Source organism: Mytilus trossulus, chromosome 1, assembly GCF_036588685.1.
Source record: "Mytilus trossulus isolate FHL-02 chromosome 1, PNRI_Mtr1.1.1.hap1, whole genome shotgun sequence".
NCBI classification, from domain to species: domain Eukaryota; kingdom Metazoa; phylum Mollusca; class Bivalvia; order Mytilida; family Mytilidae; genus Mytilus; species Mytilus trossulus.
The window spans coordinates 34,967,534-34,988,001 of record NC_086373.1 but is presented as its reverse complement, the minus strand read 5'-3'; the positions used below and the strand labels follow the sequence as shown (position 1 = coordinate 34,988,001).

Genomic DNA, 20,468 nt, shown 5'->3' with positions numbered 1-20,468 from the left:
TAGCCCTATGTAAAAACCAAATTCAATTAAAAATACATATTTGACTACAAGGTTATCATTCAAACCGTAATATATATAACAACATTGAAATAGGTGCGACTTTACAATTTAGTTTTAGATGTTTAGTTAATTGATTCAAAGTAGTTGATTCTTAAATGTATTTTTCCAATACATTTGTGTTGTCCATTTGTCGGTTTACATATTCGAATGATGAGCTTTAGCGAACAATGAAGGTACAATCAGCTGGTTCTAAACGACATGAATGATTCTCACAGTATTCAGGCATTACTGAAGGCCCATTGGTGGCCTTCGGCTGTTATCTGCTTTGTGGTCGGGTTGTTGTCTCTTTGGCATATATCCCATTTCAATTCTCAACTTATATTGACCCTGAAGTTGTTAAAGGTTATTTCCAACCTGTTTTTTTGTGCTTCGTGTCCATCTGATGAGTCTAGCCCTTTCCATATGATTTCGAGCGAATCTCATTACTTGGTTACTGTCGACAAATAAGTTATTTTTACATCCTCCATAGGGATTCTATACGTTTTGTCTAATTTGGAAAACCGTTAGAGAGAACAAAAACTGATTGGAACAAGCCTGTTCAGAATTTAAAGATCTACAAATTGTTTATTGTGACAAATATTGTCAGACGAGTACTTAAAAGAGTTGTAACATCAAAAAGGACAATTTTTATATTTTTTTTATATTGTCTTGGTAACTGAAAGAGATACAAAAAAAATAAATGTAAAAAAAGACAATATCTACAAATGATTCAACATGGCCGAAATCGTCAGTTGAATCCTTATGTGAATGTTTATTCTTCTCGTGGTTCAAGTTGCACATTGATCAAGGTGAGCAACACATGCTCTTTAGGGTCACTTATTTCAGTTATACTGTGACTTTTCACCATTTTACCAGAAAAAGCGATCTTCAACTTTTTTAAAGATGTATCTAAATATTTAAGTGTTGAACTGAATATATATAAAAAAGAAAAATAAGACCCCGAATGCGACAAACAGAGGGCAAGGCTGGAAACAATAAAAATATTTAATTGTTGAACTGAATATATAAACAGAAAAATAAGGTCAATGCGACATTAAGATGGCAAGGGCGTGAACAATTACTTATAAGCATTCTTTTACTCAGTTTTTCAAATCAATTCTCATCCATATTTAAACAGTTTGAGGTGTTGTCAATAGACAATATTCTTTCGATGAATAAAGAAAATCAGACATTTGCATTTGCGTGTGTATTTTAATTAACATTCTTTCAAAATGTACGAACATGGTTACCGATGTAAAAAACTATCGATTTTGTTACTTTCATCATAACTAGTGTTCTTGCTTCACCAGTTCCCAATTTGTTTTGTCATAAAATCGACTTTGATGATGAAGAATTCATTTAGATAATATTAGAAAGAATTTGCGTGTTTTAAAAAAAAATAATCTTGGGATGAAATTTTACCACAAAATAATAAACAAAAACATTTTCAATGCTTTAACGTTATTGAACACTACCTAAAGAGCTGTGGCTTTTGATTTTTTTAATTGTAGCATTGTAGATCTTTTATTTGTTCATAATTCAAAAAGAAATTATTCATCGAAGAATATTTTGAAATATATTATGAACCCGGACTAAACTTTTTGAACAAGTTTGTTAGAGTGTTGTAATACCTTGAATCACAGAATGCACTATCATTAGTGTATTTCGATTTACTGTTATATATCTGGAGTTTAGAAAATTAAGGAATTTAAACTAGGATAAATTATATCTGTTTAGAAGTCGTCATGTGTGAAGGTTACATGCATCATGGTGTATTACAAAACTTCTCTTGGTATGATTCTGACCATGTTTTGTTTTCAACTGGCCTAAGGGTTATAGGGAGGTTTTATACAGATCACAAATAACACGTGTTCATTCTTTGCACAAGGTTTATCACGAAACGAAGAAATTGATGGAATATCTCAAAATTTAAATTCTTTTAAGTACTTTGTTTGATAGGTTTTTATACAATTTGATTTTATTTTCTAAAAGGGAATATATATTTTGCATTAAGAATGGATTCGAAATCCGCGTTAGTCGTATCTGGCCATTTGTAATGCGAGGAGTGATTGGTTAATGCTCTCACAAGTGGACCTTTTTTTAAATGAAAATATACGGAAATATGGTATGATTGCTTATGGCAAATCTATCCACCAGAGTTCATTTCAATACGAATAAATATCTTCCTTTTAACTTTAATTTCATATCGATTTCTACCAATAGTTCAAATATTTAACGATGATGTCAATATATGGTCGAATATAAATAGTGTCTCAACCTTTGGTCTTCTTATGAAATGAAAATCGTTAACACACTAATGCATCACTAGTATATGGTAATGGATAATGATAATATACATCAATAAAGACGATAAATACAATAAATGAACTTGACTGAACCTAGACCTTTCCGTTAAAATGTTCAAATCCCTATTCTAAATTATTACAAATATAAGATTTTATTGTAACTACACACTACATGTATATTTCGATCGCTTTTTTTAAATTTGTCCATTTTGCTTTCTTGGTTCATGCAGTTCGCGAAGGACCCAATAAAATGGTTTAATCTAATGAAGATTCTATGACAAAATATGAAATAACTATTTAGTTAACGTATAAACAATTTAGATTATTTTAGAATTTGTTGAACACTGCTCAACAATTGTATACATTATATTGATGATGGTTCTTTCCTCAACAACAAATGTTAAATTCACGTAAAACAGTATCCGGTCAAGTCTTTTACTGTTATTGAAAACAAAGCCTTGAAATGAGTTCAGATATAGGTTCGATTCTAGTTGAGAACTTGCAAACATTACACGTTTTTCTTGTCATCATTTTAAACTGAACAGATCAACGCTAAGTAAGTAAAGATCTTACTGTTTGAGAAAAGTTTTATGCTCCACACAAATATATATACCAGAAAGAGTGACATTAAAGACGAAAATGAACTATATGATGTGTTACATATTTAATTATCGTACATACATTAGACCGTTAGTTTTCTCGTTTGAATTGTTTTACATGTACCATTTTGTTTTTTTATAGCGGACTATATGGTATGGGCTTTATTCATTGTTGAAGGCCGTACGGTGACCTATATAGTTGTCTTGTTGGCATTCATATCATATCTTCTTTTTTATATACTAGTAGAATGTTTTACCTATAACGAACCCCTCGCAAAAATTTGTTGTTGCTTGGGTTTTGTTACGCTTATGAGTTTGATACTCAGATGTACTTCGGGACTAAAACAAATATTTAGAAATTCAAACACTGACACAGAAAATGTCTTTTGAATAGAAGCAGCAAAACATGTCGACACGAAATGCGTCGATCAAGTAGAACAACAAAATGGAATTATGTCTTTAATTACTCTCCCTTTTCTGATATGTGGTGCATAAAGATTTACGCACGACACATCAGAAATTTAACTTTAATTAGATTATGGGCCAAACAAAAATCAAAGCAAAACGAATGAACTTTTTACTAAATAAATGACAATTACTTATTAATTGTAAGTCACATGGCAAACTGAGATTCTTGTTATTGAAAATCTATAATAATGGTACACATCTACTAGCAGATCCAAAGTTACACCCTGCAAGCCAGTCTTTAATGGCTTCTTGTCGAGATCTCTCTTCGGAGCTAGGACATATAAAGGAAGGAAGTCCATTCGGAACGTATTGCTCTACTTCCTCTAGCACCAAACATTGTTCTTTTTTCACGGGTTCTGGTAAAGTTTGAACATTTTCTATATCTGGACTTTCACCTTGATTTTTGAAGCTAACGTTTGATTTTGTAGGACTTTTACACGCTGGACTTCCAGGTTTAGAAGTTTGTGAAACAATTTCATCGTCGTTTAGTATTTCCTTTTCACTAGTAATTGTTGCATCGTCTACCCAGCACTTTGGACCTTTTAAAGGTTTACGAGGAGGAGGAGTTTCAATTACTTTTACTTCCGGTTCAGGCGGTGGGGTAACAGGAACTGGTGTCTTGTCTTTACCCTTTTTACTTTTGGGTGATCTGGAAAATAAGAAAGACAATATGAGAAGGATAAATCATTTTTATCAAATGTTATTACAGTAAAGCGGGTTATTGTCGCAAATAGAACAAACTCGCCAAAATGAATTCCGCCAATATTAAACGGCACATGCAAAGGTAGTGATGAAAGTTTTGAATCCGCCAAAATAATAACCGCCAAAATATTTTGTTTACCTTATTGAATGAAAATCGCGAAATTTTATACCTGCGAAAATAATCGGGGCCGCTATACGGTATGTCGTTATTGACAAAATAAACAAGATCAATGTCGATATCAGTGACGCTAGTGAAACATTAATACTTTGTACACTAACCAGTTCCTGTGAGAACTTTTATCATAAGATAATTGACTTTTAACAGCTGATAGAACTCCAAGTAATTCTAAAATCAATTTGTGTCATGTTTGAAATATTAAAATCTTATTGATTATGGACTAATAGTATAAAATTAAAAGTATTGTGATTTCACGCCTTCGTTTAGCATGATGGTAAATTTGCTGTAATTACTTCGTCGTTGTCACTAACAATTACAATCAAACAGTAAATATGTATCCGTTCTTCCAGTTTCATAAGTTGCTAATATGAGATTAGAGTTATGGCTAAATAAAAATCGAAATTCAACATTACTTATATATAGTCGACAAGAAAAGCAGACAATATGAAGTACACATTGTATATTGGAACAGAGAGAATATATGAATGATGTGCATGCAAACTATAATAAAAATAATCCACTTAATACAATTTTATGACAAATATATCTATGGAACTACACTTTCCTGAGTCCTTTTCATTGTTCATCTTTTCACAATTCAACGAACTATTTGCTCCATAATTGGTGACAAAACAATAGTTCAATATTTATCTTCTATGAAATTTCTAGTGTGGGAATCCGATGCAAAGTTAAAAGATTAGCGCGACAAGCTCTTTAAAAGAAAATAATATCTTCTTTTAAAAATTGAATGCGTTAAAATATTGAATACTGTGAATTCAGACATTATTTTGTTTATGTGGTGCTATTCGTGACGTCACTAACAAAATAGACCAAAATTATTGTTTTACAAATTCATACTGTTTTGACGATAAGATTAAGCTTGCACATCTTTGTCCACAAAGCACCAGACCGTTAGAGATTGTGACAAGATTACGGATGCAAGAGAGGTGACGTTCAGAACAAAGTAAAACATGTGAGGTACGTCAGTTATTACGACGATTTTTTTTTTATCAGTATTTGTATCACATTGAATTTCATGAAGTTGAATATTAATGCATTGGAATATATGAATAACAGAATAAATAAGGTATACGCCAATGAGACGGCAACCCTATTACACTAACACCCAAAGGATTTTTGTTATGTTATTGAAATTTTATTATGATTTAAATTAAAAATCCGGATATATTAGGAGTATTGGGTACCCTTTGTCCTGTTTTATTTAAAAAAGCAATAATTTAACCAACTCTTATCAAGAGTGATTTTTGTAATATTATTACTAAAGCACATTGGGTTACATTCGAAGTTTTACTAGTTTAACCCATTGAAACGACGAAACTTTTGGGTCAAGATTTAGTGACTGTAATCCAAATAATACTATTAAAAAACTTGATGGTAAGTTATTTTTTCAGTGGGGGATCCAGAAATTTTCATAAATAGGGGAGGGTGTCCACTGACTACCCTTTGAGGGGGACCGCTCCAGTCATGCTTCAATGATTCCCTATATATGTATAATCAACTTTCCCACACAAAATGGGGGCCCGTTGATGGCTTTATTTAATTTGTAATTTCTTAAACACTTTTGTATTGGTGTAGTTTTTCAGCATACAAAAGCCTGACAACACAAGTCCAGCATTATGTGGCAATTCGTTCAATGATAAATAAATTTCTACCAAGCAATCTTATGATGATGGCCTAAAGACGTCAAGAAACACTATAATATGGGCCATACAGTATTTTCGTCACATGATTATTTGCAACAAATAATTAATTAAACATTGTATTTCATAATTATGTTAATGGTCTCTCTTTCGAAATTCAAATTTCAAATATGCAGATGGCTTGTGGTTAACCTTGATCTTTAAATTTTAGTTTAGCCTCCTAGACGGCCAAGTACATAAAGCTTTCTAAACTAATTGGGTATTAAGAGTCTTAAAATTCAAAAGTTCTGATTGGGATACGACCGGGGATTTTTTATTCTATTATTTAATTTGTTTTAGCAACGTTAAATATGCAGAAATCTCATTTACAGACTGTATAATAGTATTTAAATCACTGCTTTGATGAAGAAAAGGGACATGGTTTACCTTTTCAAGTTGACATATGTGCAGTTTTCCAAAAGCTAGTTAATAGACATAGAAAAAAAATAAACAGTCCTTTAATTTAAAAGTGGTAAATAGAAGATAGATTTTTAAATTTAAACGTTTAAGTCAACCAATATTAACTAAGCAGAAAATCGTTCAACAATTCCCAATTTCAAAAGAAACTTTATATTTATTATCCTAATTAGTAACAATTTAAACCCGTTAAAAAGATAAATGTCACTTTAACGTACTTGTCACGCAGACACCATGACAAACACGAAGATTTGTCGCGCGGATCTTAACCCAACCACTTTAAATTACATCCGTCAAGAAAACTCGACGAACTTATTTTTCCAAGTAAAATCTTTAAATAATATGGATACTATCGTAGTATGTTTTTTCTTCATTGTTGAAGGCCTTTTCATGACCTTTTTTTGCTTATATAATCGTCATTTGAACTGCATACATGTAGTTGTATCATTTACAATCATATCACATCTCGCTATTTGTATATGGGATTTCATAGTGAATTTTGCGAAAGATTTAGAAGATGAACTCACTGAACTGGCAGCGCATTGATGTTCTAAAAGTAAATAACATTTATTTAAAAAAGAAAATAGCCTTGGACAAGATCAAGCTCTTATTTGCAGGTCCACATTTATCGAGCTCCTAAGGATACTATTGTAAACCTATGTAAAGTTAAGAAACGAAAATATGTGTTCTGGTAAATTGACCTAAGGACACTGCATTTAATGAATAATAAATTAAATCAGTCTTTATTCCGATTCAATGTTACTCGATGTTTTGACAGCTATCAATATAAAATATATTTCTGGATGATTAGTTCCCTTTGTTAACATAGGTTTTGTGTTTTTAAATTAGTTTTAAATAGATTTTTGTATAATTTGTAAGACCGAGAAACTTGACAGTGTAACCCAGTTTTGACCCGTATTGTTGTCTAATCTCTTATATCAAATTATTGGCTATTATAGTTTAGTCAAAAGCAGCTTCATGCATTTTGTTTTTTTTGCGGTCATGTCTCGCAATTAAGAAACCTTATTGCATGCCAAAGTTTCGAAAACTTGGTGTAAATTTAAGGGCAAATATTATGCCTACTCATGTTAAGATCGGCATCGAGTATGGCATGACATAATTATTTCGATTCTAGTATAAACTTAGGATTTTTTGGCGTTTGAGGCGGATATGTCAGATAAATTCGAAAGGCCGTCATTTTAGTTTAGGTGAATCAAAGTTATCTCTAATAAACAACTCTTTTTTACGATTTAAGATTATAAGTAAAACCAGTCGATTTGAGCTCTTCATATATTGACGATATCTTCATCTGAAAAAAATCTGTCATTGTATTTATAATTTTAACGAGTTGTCATAAAGTTTGAATAAAGTGATATCTTAAGATGTTTTTAAATAATGAGAATTCTTTAATTTGAGGTTGAACGACACTATCAGGCTACACGAAAAAATCCACTAAGTCATCAAAACATTACGTCAGACCAAGTAACAAAAACTCCTGTGTCGAGAACCAAGTGGTTTCAAACGATTACAAATTTTCGGAACAAGATACGACACCGATAGTTATGAAACATTTGGTTATTTTTAAGTCGCACAAAAATTGAATAAAATTAATTATAAGTTGATTAAAATAAACACAATTAAGTCATTCTTTTATCTTCTTCTTTCGTTATTTTAATTCTCGGTAATCTTATATTTCTTCCAACCGTGTGACAAAGCAATTTAAAGTTCAAGAGGTCTTTCTTATTTAAGATTACATAATAGTTGATTTTGATTACATAAGAGATTGTTGTATTATAATTCAATAAATGTTTAGTACAAATACTTCACATTATCAAGTATAAACAGTACAGTTTAATCGCTCATTTTTCGCATTTTCTTTAACAAAAGAGATATAAAATCTTTCAAATTTACAAAGGCATACTTCTTTGCAAACATATATTGTCTTTCTCCTTATTTACAACAGTATCAGATACTTTCAGCTTCAACTAGTATTGGGTATAAGTAAAAAGCAGTATAAAGGTCAACAAATAAATAGCAGATCGGTCCACAGTTCAAATCAATCGCTTGACTTGTATCTGGGACTTTAACAACAGAAATGCGAATCATTGATTCAGTGTATATTTTAACAAACATGCATATAAAAAGGGGGATGTGGTAGGATTGCCAATTAGACAACTCTCCACAAGAGACGAAATGACACAGAAATTAACAACTATATGATTACTTACTTTCCACGTTTAGCTTTTGATTTTGGACTAGCACTGCTTTTCGATCGCCCACTCTTCGGTCGTCCTTTCCCAGATTTGGGTCCAGAGGTTTCAGGCTGAGGTTCAGGTATAAGATCCTTTTTGGGTTCTTCGGTCGGCACTACATCTGTAACATTAACGTCTTCTTCTGACGAAGAATCCTCTTCAATTGAATAAAAATGAATCTTCGCTGAAGGCAGATTTCTTTTGAGAAAACTAGGGTCCATAGAAACACTTGAAGATGTGTTTGAGCAGTTTTCATTGTCTTCAAATACACTGTCGTTCATTTCTGACTTAACCCAATTTAATTCCTCTGAACACATAGAGCCATTTGGAATAAGCCTAAACTCACTGGTGTTGGATATAGTTGATACAGACCTAGCTGACTGCACTTTTGGTGAAACACACGACACTGTATACTCTCTATTGCTTCTACATAATGTTTGCTTTATTTGAGGTTGTATTGTCTGTGATTTCAAATGGTTGAATTTAGTTGGAATCTCTGACTGTGGCCTTAGACGGATAGAGTTCATAATATTGCTTCTTTTGTTGTATAAAACACTGCCGTTATGTGTTGGTCCATTATGTCCTGACATTACACGAGATGGAATTTCAGAAAGAACATTTCTTTGATCATTACGATGAGTATAGACGTCAACGGCATTATCAAACATCTTTAAGCTGTATTGCCGTAAATTCTCACTGTCAGCTTGAGCTTTCCTTACCTTCTCAGCTGTTAGTTTTCGAACAATATGCTGTCCATCTGCATTTTTTCTAGACTCCGTGTGGCTGTATTCCATTGGATATTTAGTAAGATTCCGTTTCTGAAATGGAGAATCACACGGTAGCATTAATTTCCTTTCTCTCGACTTTCTACCTAATAATCTCGCATTTAATTTCATATTTCGAAATCTCATGTCTGATTTGTATGGTGGGGATGTTCCTATGTGAGCAGGAACAGCCCAAACTTCTGTTTCATCTGGCATTTTCTGTCTCTTAAAATCTCATGTCCAAGTTCAACTTCTCAAATAACTGTCTATATGAAGTGTTGTTGACTCAGTGATCGCACAATAACGATGACTTAACATACTAAAAATCTCTTTACAACGATCAAACCAATCGAAAGATTGCAAGAAATAATAAAAGAACATATACAAATTTCCACTTTGCAATTTTCCGTTAACATCAATACACCATACATACAAGATAAAGTACTTGTTATATCATAACCATAATCGGAGTCGGGTATTTAAAAACTTATTGGTTCAATAGCGTATTTTACTAAGTAACCAAGGGTAAGAACTAAAGTGTTGTTCACCCGTTGTACGACTCTTTTATTAAGTTACATTGTGTTACTTGGACTAAGTCGATTCATTTAATAATAGATAAAGTATATTTGATAGTGTACTGGTACAAGTAACGATTTATACTATCGTCACATTATCGGATTTTCATATTAAAGTTAATCAAAAGTATATGAAATATTATATTGACCTGCATTTGTTAAAGAAAAGTCTTTAATCATATGATTAAATTTTGTGTCATAACCATTCGATTTTATTAATAATGAAATTGACCTAAAACTGTTCCATATTCGTACACAAAAAAATCTTTAAAACAAAAGCTTTTTCCGTTGTTTAAGTTTCACATTTAACCAATTTTCAATGACTCTTTAGAAGTCGTCAGGAGCCCCATTGACGGGTCAAATTTATTGATATAAAATAAATTATGTGATTATTTTAACATGAATGGTACTTTGAAACTCTTATGTAAACATGGATTTCTTTGTAATGATATATACAGTGCGATATCTACTTCTTGGTAGTAAAATAGCAACAATCAAGCTATAAAGATACCGTTCATAAGACGTAGGCGTCATGAAAGATAGACATTTACCTATAGGCCCGTAAATGTCTGAGTGCGTTAGTAGGGTGCAAAATACAAGGCTTTTCTTTAAAATTACTTTCCGGACTGGCACTCCTACTACATCTTCCTATAAGTGATTATTAAAAAAAAACCCGTGGTAAATCTTAGATTAATGTACATCATTCGATTTTTTTTATGGAAGTACGATTTGATTTTCATTTCAGCACATTATATATTTTAGTTTATTAACATCCAGTGGCACAAATTTCACTTGATATGCAGTTACGTTCAGTGGATTTTCTTTGATAACGTATTGTTTATCCTTTCAGTCTTGTTTTTACTAGTGATAAGTGTTTGTAATTTATTATATTGATATTAAAGAGTTTAGTGCTTGTTTTTGTTATACGTTCTTTTCGAATGTACACTTATTTCATAATTGGGATTAAAAGGGGGAGGGTTGCGATTTAAATGAAACTTTTTTTAACCTAAAATGTGTTCATTTGAATATCCGTAATAAAGAATCTCGTTTATTTTTTTTGTAATGAGTTCTTTTCAATCTAGTAATTTTGTGTTAATATGAGATCTTTCGAAGTCGTTTGAATTTATTTCAACTTTTGTTTGTCTTTTCGTCGTTTTTATTTTTGGCAATGGTATTTTAAATTTCTCATATAGATACATTCAGATCAAATTATCTATAGATTTTTTTTCTGAAATCTGACCTTATTTGTATCTTTTCAAACCATAACGTCTATTTTCAATTCAATAGACATTTTATCATCTATAGTAATTTTAATGTTACCAAATATATGCAGCAGGTATTGACTTTATATCTCCATAAAATATGGATTGGCAATTATTTCCGACGAATGCATTCAAAGCGCTTTTATTTGTTATCAATACTTCCCTAAAATATATTTTATTTCTATTTAATCCTGTAAGGTGCATTAGCATACCAATAGCATGTTTTGAAAGATGATATTTATAGACAACACCATACAAGTATTTGTAGATACAAGTTAGTACTAGTATACATATTTTAAGGGGCCAGCTGAAGGACATCTACTGGTGTGGGAATTCTCGCTACATTGAAGACCCATTGGTAGCCTTCGGCTTTTGTCTGCTCTATGGTCGGGTTGTTGTCGCTTTGACACGTTCCCCATTTCCTTTCTCAATTTTATTCTATGGCAGAGTAAACATGTTTCTTGCGTTGTAATACATGTAGTATATATAAATAAGTGTGGTTATTATTTCTTTAAAATGAACATGAAATTAAGGGTAGACTAAACTCAACATATGTACAAGGTAAAAAAAATTGTTCTCCAGACGCGCGTTTTGTCTTTAAAAGACTCTTCAGTCAAATTATTGCTGGCGTATTGGCAGCGTTCAAGGTTTTAAACCACGCTCGGCGTACGTCGGTGTCGTATACGCTGATGTGTGACGACGGTATATTATAAAAAAAAAAGAGTTAAAATGTCAATCAAGTTTTTTGAAACGCATTGAAGATCCAAATTCCAAAAGGATTTTGATAGAGCATGATTTTCTACCGGTTTTAATGAAGGAACCAAATTTAGCTTTGATTGTTTTAAGGGAGAACCGGATAACTGCAAACCGTGAAAACAAATAAAGTCACGGATGCATGAGTTTCACGTGCACAAACAATATGATCATGACTAGAACTGATAGAAGCGTGTTAGTTTAACATTACGGTGACACACAAACAGGAGCGTATTCCCAAATATAATAGTACCAGAAACAACATACAACTGGAATGCGCCTAGGATTAAGTTCAAAATCGGCCTAGTCGGATATTTAGGTCAAATTCACAATAGCGGGAGAAAATAAGCTATGATATATATTTAGGTCAATTTCACAATAGGGGATGAAAATCAGCCTTAAAATATGTCGCACTCGTTATTTCATGCCGTTAAGATTAAGAGTCAAATACAATGTCATTAGCTCATTACATAGCGTTATATTCGCTAACCTGGCATTATTTATTATTATACAGTATTTATAACAGCGCATTATATAAAACAAAAATTACTCTAAAAATTAAGCGCTTATAAGCGCATAAAGGTCAAGGTACAGTTTAGAGAAAATTTGGACTTCATTTACCAAACAATCGAAAAGAAACCATCTCTGATATTGAGCTTTCAGAAGATTAAAAGGTTAGAGAGCTTATAAGCTTATAGGTTTAACGACTCAGTTTGTATATAGTCATTATATAACAAATAAAGGCTATGGTTCACTTTTGCTAAATTATAGAGACCAAGTGTTGTTAAAACCAGTTTATGCCAGCAAATACTAGTATAAAAAGATGCACAAAATACAAAACAAAAAATACAAACCAAATGTTGTTAAAACCATTTTATGCCAGCAAATACTAGTATAAAAAGATGCACAAAATACAAAACATAATATTGTTTGGGTAAGGATTGTGTGATAAATATTATTTTTTTAATATGCAGTAGCCAGATGATGAACAGTTTCGGGTTTCAAACTGAATTTACTGTATTCACATGTATTACATATGAAGAGCAAGTATTGCAAACCATTAATAAAAGTTAATAGATTCAATATTTTATTCTGCAGGTTGTTAAAGTGTGAAATATATTTGGTCTGCTTTAACCTTCTTTGTACAAATGAGATTTTTTTTGTTTTTTTTAAATTAGTCCTTACACTGATTTTATTCGAAAAAAACAATGTGCAATATATATATATATATATATATAACTCGTCTAAACATCAACCCAACAATGTTAGATCTGTAAATTTGCTTTCGCAAATTTTTGGTTCTTCCCTCGCCGGGATTCGAACCCACGCTACTGTGATATCGTGACACCAAATCGCCTGCACTGCAGCCGTCCCGCTAGACCACACGACCACCTGGGCTCTCAAAAAAAGAGCTTTCGGTGGCCATATGTTACCTTTCCACGTCAGTTTTAATCTAGCGGCGTACTACAGTACATGATATATAAGGCATGAAGATGTTATTGTTACAGATCAGCTAAATTATCTATAGTAAAGGATCCTACAAATTAATGTAAGATACAGTCACAGAAAATAATTATATTCATAAGTACGTCTGAGTCAGTGACAACCCTACAACAGATGTATCCATCGGATCGCCATCAATGATGGTGATACATGGCTGTGTACATAATGTATATACAACTCGTCTAAACATCAACCCAACAATGTTAGATCTGTAAATTTGCTTTCGCAAATTTTTGGTTCTTCCCTCGCCGGGATTCGAACCCACGCTACTGTGATATCGTGACACCAAATCGCCTGCACTGCAGCCGTCCCGCTAGACCACACGACCACCTGGGCTCTCAAAAAAAGAGCTTTCGGTGGCCATATGTTACCTTTCCACGTCAGTTTTAATCTAGCGGCGTACTACAGTACATGATATATAAGGCATGAAGATGTTATTGTTACAGATCAGCTAAATTATCTATAGTAAAGGATCCTACAAATTAATGTAAGATACAGTCACAGAAAATAATTATATTCATAAGTACGTCTGAGTCAGTGACAACCCTACAACAGATGTATCCATCGGATCGCCATCAATGATGGTGATACATGGCTGTGTACATAATGTATATACAACTCGTCTAAACATCAACCCAACAATGTTAGATCTGTAAATTTGCTTTCGCAAATTTTTGGTTCTTCCCTCGCCGGGATTCGAACCCACGCTACTGTGATATCGTGACACCAAATCGCCTGCACTGCAGCCGTCCCGCTAGACCACACGACCACCTGGGCTCTCAAAAAAAGAGCTTTCGGTGGCCATATGTTACCTTTCCACGTCAGTTTTAATCTAGCGGCGTACTACAGTACATGATATATAAGGCATGAAGATGTTATTGTTACAGATCAGCTAAATTATCTATAGTAAAGGATCCTACAAATTAATGTAAGATACAGTCACAGAAAATAATTATATTCATAAGTACGTCTGAGTCAGTGACAACCCTACAACAGATGTATCCATCGGATCGCCATCAATGATGGTGATACATGGCTGTGTACATAATGTATATACAACTCGTCTAAACATCAACCCAACAATGTTAGATCTGTAAATTTGCTTTCGCAAATTTTTGGTTCTTCCCTCGCCGGGATTCGAACCCACGCTACTGTGATATCGTGACACCAAATCGCCTGCACTGCAGCCGTCCCGCTAGACCACACGACCACCTGGGCTCTCAAAAAAAGAGCTTTCGGTGGCCATATGTTACCTTTCCACGTCAGTTTTAATCTAGCGGCGTACTACAGTACATATATATATATATATATATGGCCTATTGTGAAAACTATCTATCAGGCAAAATTGTGTGCATTGGTGTAAGAAACCTTTAAACCTAATCTGACCAAAGAAAAGTTTCGTTTGATAATAATGGAAGGTGTTCGAAAATTGTAGGACACACTTCTCAATTCGTAAGAAAAAAAACCAAATAAATAAGTTGCGTATATCTGTAAGAGGCAATGCACTAGTTATATAACCAGGCTCAAGCTAGCAGCCACTCGCTAGCAGCCACTTCGCTAGCAGCCAGTTTTCAGATATGTCTATAAACCCAAAAGTTGCATAAGATTCAAACGTACTTTAAATGTTTTTATCTATCATTTAATCACAAAATAATCTGTTTTTAAATATGAGTGAGCAGCCGAAGACATTATTTAATGTTTTTTTTTTAAATTAACATGTAATTTCCTGTTCATTTCTTTATTCGCTTTTCATCTACCAAACAGCGTGCTGCGCGCAATTTTAAATAGTGTATGAAGAATAGTAATTAGCTATGCACTTCATTAAATGCTGGCAAAATTGTTGTTACATTTTGTACATGACATCGACTTTTCCATAAGAAATTAATTTTGTGATATTGTAAGAAACAGCTTTCCATAGTCTCGGCATCCTGTCAAGTAGTTCCTAAAAAGTATCAATAGTATGACAATACAAGAATAGAAAAGTGCACTCGTGCTTTGCTATTTTTTTGTCAGACAAATTTGTTTTGAAAAAAATTTCTACTTCCGAACAAGCGGAATGCACTCACATTTGAATATACGAAAGGTTTATTTGTTGTACTCAATGTATGGTGTGCACGGAAATTATAAATTAGCAATTTATAAAAGAAACCTACCTTTGGACCTATGGTGAAATTTTCCCACCTGAACCTTTTGACCCATTGGACCTTAGACCATTACCTATCATTTGCACCTAGTGGGTAAACAAGTATTGCCGTAGGGAATTTTTGACAGACTTTTGAAAATTTGGGGTAGGCATGTTTGACCCTTAAGACCTAAGTTCGGACCTATGTTGAAGACAAACAATGAGTTGTCCCACCTGGACCTTTTGGCCCATTGGACCCTAGCCCATTACCTACCATTTCCACCTAGTGGCTAAAAAAGCATTGCCGTAGGGAATTTTTTACAGACTTTTGCAAATTGGGGTAAGGCATTTTTTAAAAATCTAACTTTGGACCCATGGTGAGGACAAACCATGAGTTGTCCCACCTTGACCTTTTGACCCATTGGACCTTAGACCATTACCTATCATTTGCACCTAGTGGGTAAAAAAGTATTGCCGTAGGGAATTTTTGACAGACTTTTGAAAATTTGGGGTAGGCATGTTTGACCCTTAAGACCTAAGTTCGGACCTATGTTGAAGACAAACAATAAGTTGTCCCACCTGGACCATTTGGCCCATTGGACCCTAGCCCATTACCTACCATTTCCACCTAGTGGCTAAAAAAGTATTGCCGTAGGGAATTTTTTACAGACTTTTGCAAATTGGGGTAAGGCATTTTTTAAAAATCTAACTTTGGACCCATGGTGAGGACAAACCATGAGTTGTCCCACCTGGACCTTTTGACCCATTGGACCTTAGACCATTACCTATCATTTGCACCTAGTGGGTAAAAAAGTATTGCCGTAGGGAATTTTTGACAGACTTTTGAAAATTTGGGGTAGGCATGTTTGACCCTTAAGACCAAAGTTCGGACCTATGTTGAAGACAAACAATGAGTTGTCCCACCTGGACCTTTTGGCCCATTGGACCCTAGCCCATTACCTATCATTTGCAACTAGTGGGTAAAAAAGTATTGCCGTAGGGAATTTTTGACAGACTTTTGAAAATTTGGGGTAGGCATGTTTGACCCTTAAGACCAAAGTTCAGACCTATGTTGAAGACAAACAATGAGTTGTCCCACCTGGACCTTTTGGCCCATTGGACCCTAGCCCATTACCTACCATTTCCACCTAGTGGCTAAAAAAGTATTGCCGTAGGGAATTTTTTACAGACTTTTGCAAATTGGGGTAAGGCATTTTTTTAAAATCTAACTTTGGACCCATGGTGAGGACAAACCATGGGTTGTCCCACCTGGACCTTTTGACCCATTGGACCTTAGACCATTACCTATCATTTGCACCTAGTGGGTAAAAAAGTATTGCCGTAGGGAATTTTTGACAGACTTTTGAAAATTTGGGGTAGGCATGTTTGACCCTTAAGACCTAAGTTCGGACCTATGTTGAAGACAAACAATGAGTTTTCCCACCTGGACCTTTTGGCCCATTGGACCCTAGCCCATTACCTACCATTTCCACCTAGTGGCTAAAAAAGTATTGCCGTAGGGAATTTTTTACTGACTTTTGCAAATTGGGGTAGGCATGTTTAGCCCTTAAGACCTAAGTTCCGACCTATGTTGAAGACAAACAATGAGTTGTCCCACCTGGACCTTTTGATCCATTGGACCTTAGACTATTACCTTTCATTTACACCTGGGCAATTGGCCAATTTGACCATGAATTATTACCTACCAATGTGCCTTTGTGAAAGAAAAGAGAAAAAGCCACATAATAAACACAAGGTATGTCTGATCAGAGAGAGAATAAGGCTGAGGAGGTAGACATCTTTAGATGCCGGTACCCATAATCTAAATCATTCATTTATTTGTAGGAGAATACCGAGGAGGGGATGTCTTTGCAGGTGCTGGTAGCACCTAATATCAGACCGGCTTCGTCGTTTAATTGCTGACCACGTGTACGCCTCAAGTAAAGTCCATCACCATAGGTGATCCGGGCGTTTGAGGGTTTGAGGTAGAGATTGTTAACACTTGGATTCACTGTGCAAATAAACTCACCAAAGATACTAGAATTAAAATTTCTTAAAATTTCAATTGCAACCACTACGTTTCAGGTTAAATCATGATCCCAATACCTTGTTGACGGGTACCCCACCCAAAGCAATCAAGTCTCCAATACCCAAGGCAGATAGAATGGTTTTTGTAACCATGTGGAATGCCCTCATTGCCAACCCTACGAACATTGGTAGGTATCCACCTACTTTTGCATGTTTTCCTTCATCTGCGTGGTACTCAGCTCCAGATTTATAACACCAGTACCTTTTTGAAGAAGTTTGATAATCTTTTGAACCTGCCGAGAGGTGAGTCACATCTTGTGTTCGCATTACAAGTTTGCATGGGACAAACAAATGGAGACTTGACAACCTTTCTTGGCAGCCCAGTGTAGTTTATTTACTTTACCTTTCAAACCATTATCGTGATAAGTCATTTATTTATTCCCTTAGAAGATGAAATTGGATAGTGAGGTGTTCGCCGCGGACTTAGATTGGGTCACCTTCCTGATCAGTGAGATAAGTGCACATGCAACTGATGGTTTTCAGGGTCACTGGTAAGTACACCAGTGTTTTTTGGGGATCTTTATACCAGGATCGACACCGGGAAAGAAACTACTGATGGTGGATTACTGCTTTCCATTAACTTGAATGAGATATAACGAGTCCAGAACCAATCCTATATATACCAATACATATTCTTAGTATTTGACTTTATTCCATAATCTATTTTGTTCAATTCAATATTTTATCATAAATATTTGTTGTTTTTTAAGGTGTTTCGGTTAAGGTTTAACTACCAAGGCTTTTCCTCATCAGGTATCCCAAGCCTCTAACTAATAAAATAATCAGTTTCAAAGTAAAGTTCAAAGCATCCATACGCATAGAATTTAAAAATTCTGCATACTGGGATACTCCCATAGATAATACCGCTATTTGCCAGCTGGATGCTGATGATGTTGATGATACTAACAATGTGTTCCCCTTCTGTATAGCCCTATCGTAGGTGTAAATTCGCCGTTCTCATCCCTAGACGGTGTTGCGGCTATTTGTAAAGTTGAAATCTACTTCGTAGTGCCTGGCGAGAATTAGTGTTGCTCTTAGGGTTTCCCGATTTGCATCGATAATGATTTTGGCTTTGTGTTTGTTGAGCCGCAGTTGTCGCTGTATTTTATCGTTGATGCCATAGGAACCTGTGTGAATGTTGGGGATAGAATACTAGTATACGTAGTAGGTCTCATGATTTACCAATGACATCTCATAATCCTTTCCAATTTTTAGTGGATTGAAGCGGGTATGAATTTGGCTATGGTTCCCGGATACTATGAACGAGAACTCCTGCTTTGGATCGGTTTTACTTACGAATTGCTGCAAAATAATGTTGTTCATTTATTTTCAGGCTTCAAACACGACGTTCATCTTGTGTCCATTAGATTATGTCCGAGATTTTAAGTGCAAATGCTTCGATGTAGGCGGAAACATTCCGCTCGAATTCGGCTCGTATCTGGATGACCACCGGTCGGACTGATGACTTGCATAGATGACAAACAGCGGCTATAAGCCTGTGAAATCAGAGGTATCGTAGTTGACGCCGCCGTTACAGAGGAAGGTGACCATGTTGAAGAGTTTCTTTCTGATGTCTGCAGCGTCCTTGAACACTCTGACAACCCTATTTTGGGTGAAACCGGCTTCGGTGTTGGCGGAAACATTGCGCTCGAATTCGTCTTGTATCTGAAGTTCCACCGTGGATTCTTTCAGCCGCTCGGACTGATGACTTGCATAGATGACAAACAGCGGCTAAAAGCCTGTGAAATCAGAGGTATCGGTGTTGACGCCGCCGTTACTGAGTAGGGTGACCATGTTGTAGAGTTTCTTTCTGATGCCTGCAGCCTCCTTGAACACTCTGGCAACCCTATTTTGGGTAAAACCGGCATTAAATACGACGGCTGGGTAGCGTTCAGCGTTGACAGTAATATGGATGTTCCGCAATCGACAGTGATCGCACACGGCGGCGTCATGGGTCTTATCCACACTTTTGTTGGTTTGGAAGGCAACGATTGTATATCTAGGCTTTTAAGTACCACTTGTGGCAGATAGGCGCCAGTTGAATTGTGTGTTTTGAGGAACGGTGATAGAATCACACTGCCTCATGCGAAATCCGCAGTCGATTTTACTTTTACTTTGTATGGTTTTGTACAGCCGCATCTTGTTTTTGTCTGATGGGGTGACGTGAAGAACGAACCAAGCGATCTGACTCAGAATATTTTTTGCCACATCGTTGACAGCGGCGGCTCAGTGCAATACATCGGCGTCTGAATCACGCGCACTAGTGACAATGCATGCTTTAATACGTATACGATCTTGTCGTAGTCGTCTGAAAAGCCGAACATATGTCTCAGGGGTATGGTGAATGGAAAAGCTCCTTTGTTGGCAGGTTTGGGAATAATTTTACCATGACGTGCTGCGAACCCTGTGTTTTCTGTCTCAGCTTCTGGGTTATTGATATGTTCGATTAGCTGGCCTGAGAACAGAGATACATGATTCCATTGTGAAAGAGAGACACTAGATCTGCATCAGCATATGACTTCTGTCGTTCTTTTGCAGTTGCCCCTCTAATAAAAGATAACTTTCATCGGGATGGAATAATAAGTTTTGAGTTTTGACCTTGATTATTCAGGTTGGAACCAGTTTGAGGTTCGTATTCGTGAACCTAATAAATCCCTGGAGACTTTCATCGAAAGTCAATCCTTCGGTGATTGTAAGGATGTCAGACATAATGTATGTATTGTTAGCGTTGACGTAGTAG

The 20,468-nt window shown here is 34.9% G+C and overlaps 1 protein-coding gene across 3 annotated transcripts in view; it reads right to left on the bottom strand.

Moving 5' to 3' along the window:
* Positions 1-3,507: 3,507 nt before the first annotated feature.
* LOC134722540 (uncharacterized) overlaps positions 3,508-20,468 on the bottom strand; it is a 32,676-nt gene continuing 15,715 nt past the window's right edge. For 2 of the 3 annotated variants that reach the window (XM_063586180.1, XM_063586172.1), the window contains exons 2-3: positions 8,638-9,479; positions 3,508-4,061 (exon numbers count right to left, since the gene is read on the bottom strand). In XM_063586180.1, the coding sequence (XP_063442250.1) occupies positions 3,593-4,061; positions 8,638-9,455 (1,287 nt within the window). In that variant the 5' untranslated portion in view covers positions 9,456-9,479 and the 3' untranslated portion in view covers positions 3,508-3,592. Of the gene's footprint in view, positions 4,062-8,637; positions 9,888-20,468 lie in introns of those variants that run through there. The other variant, XM_063586164.1, reaches the window with a different exon arrangement.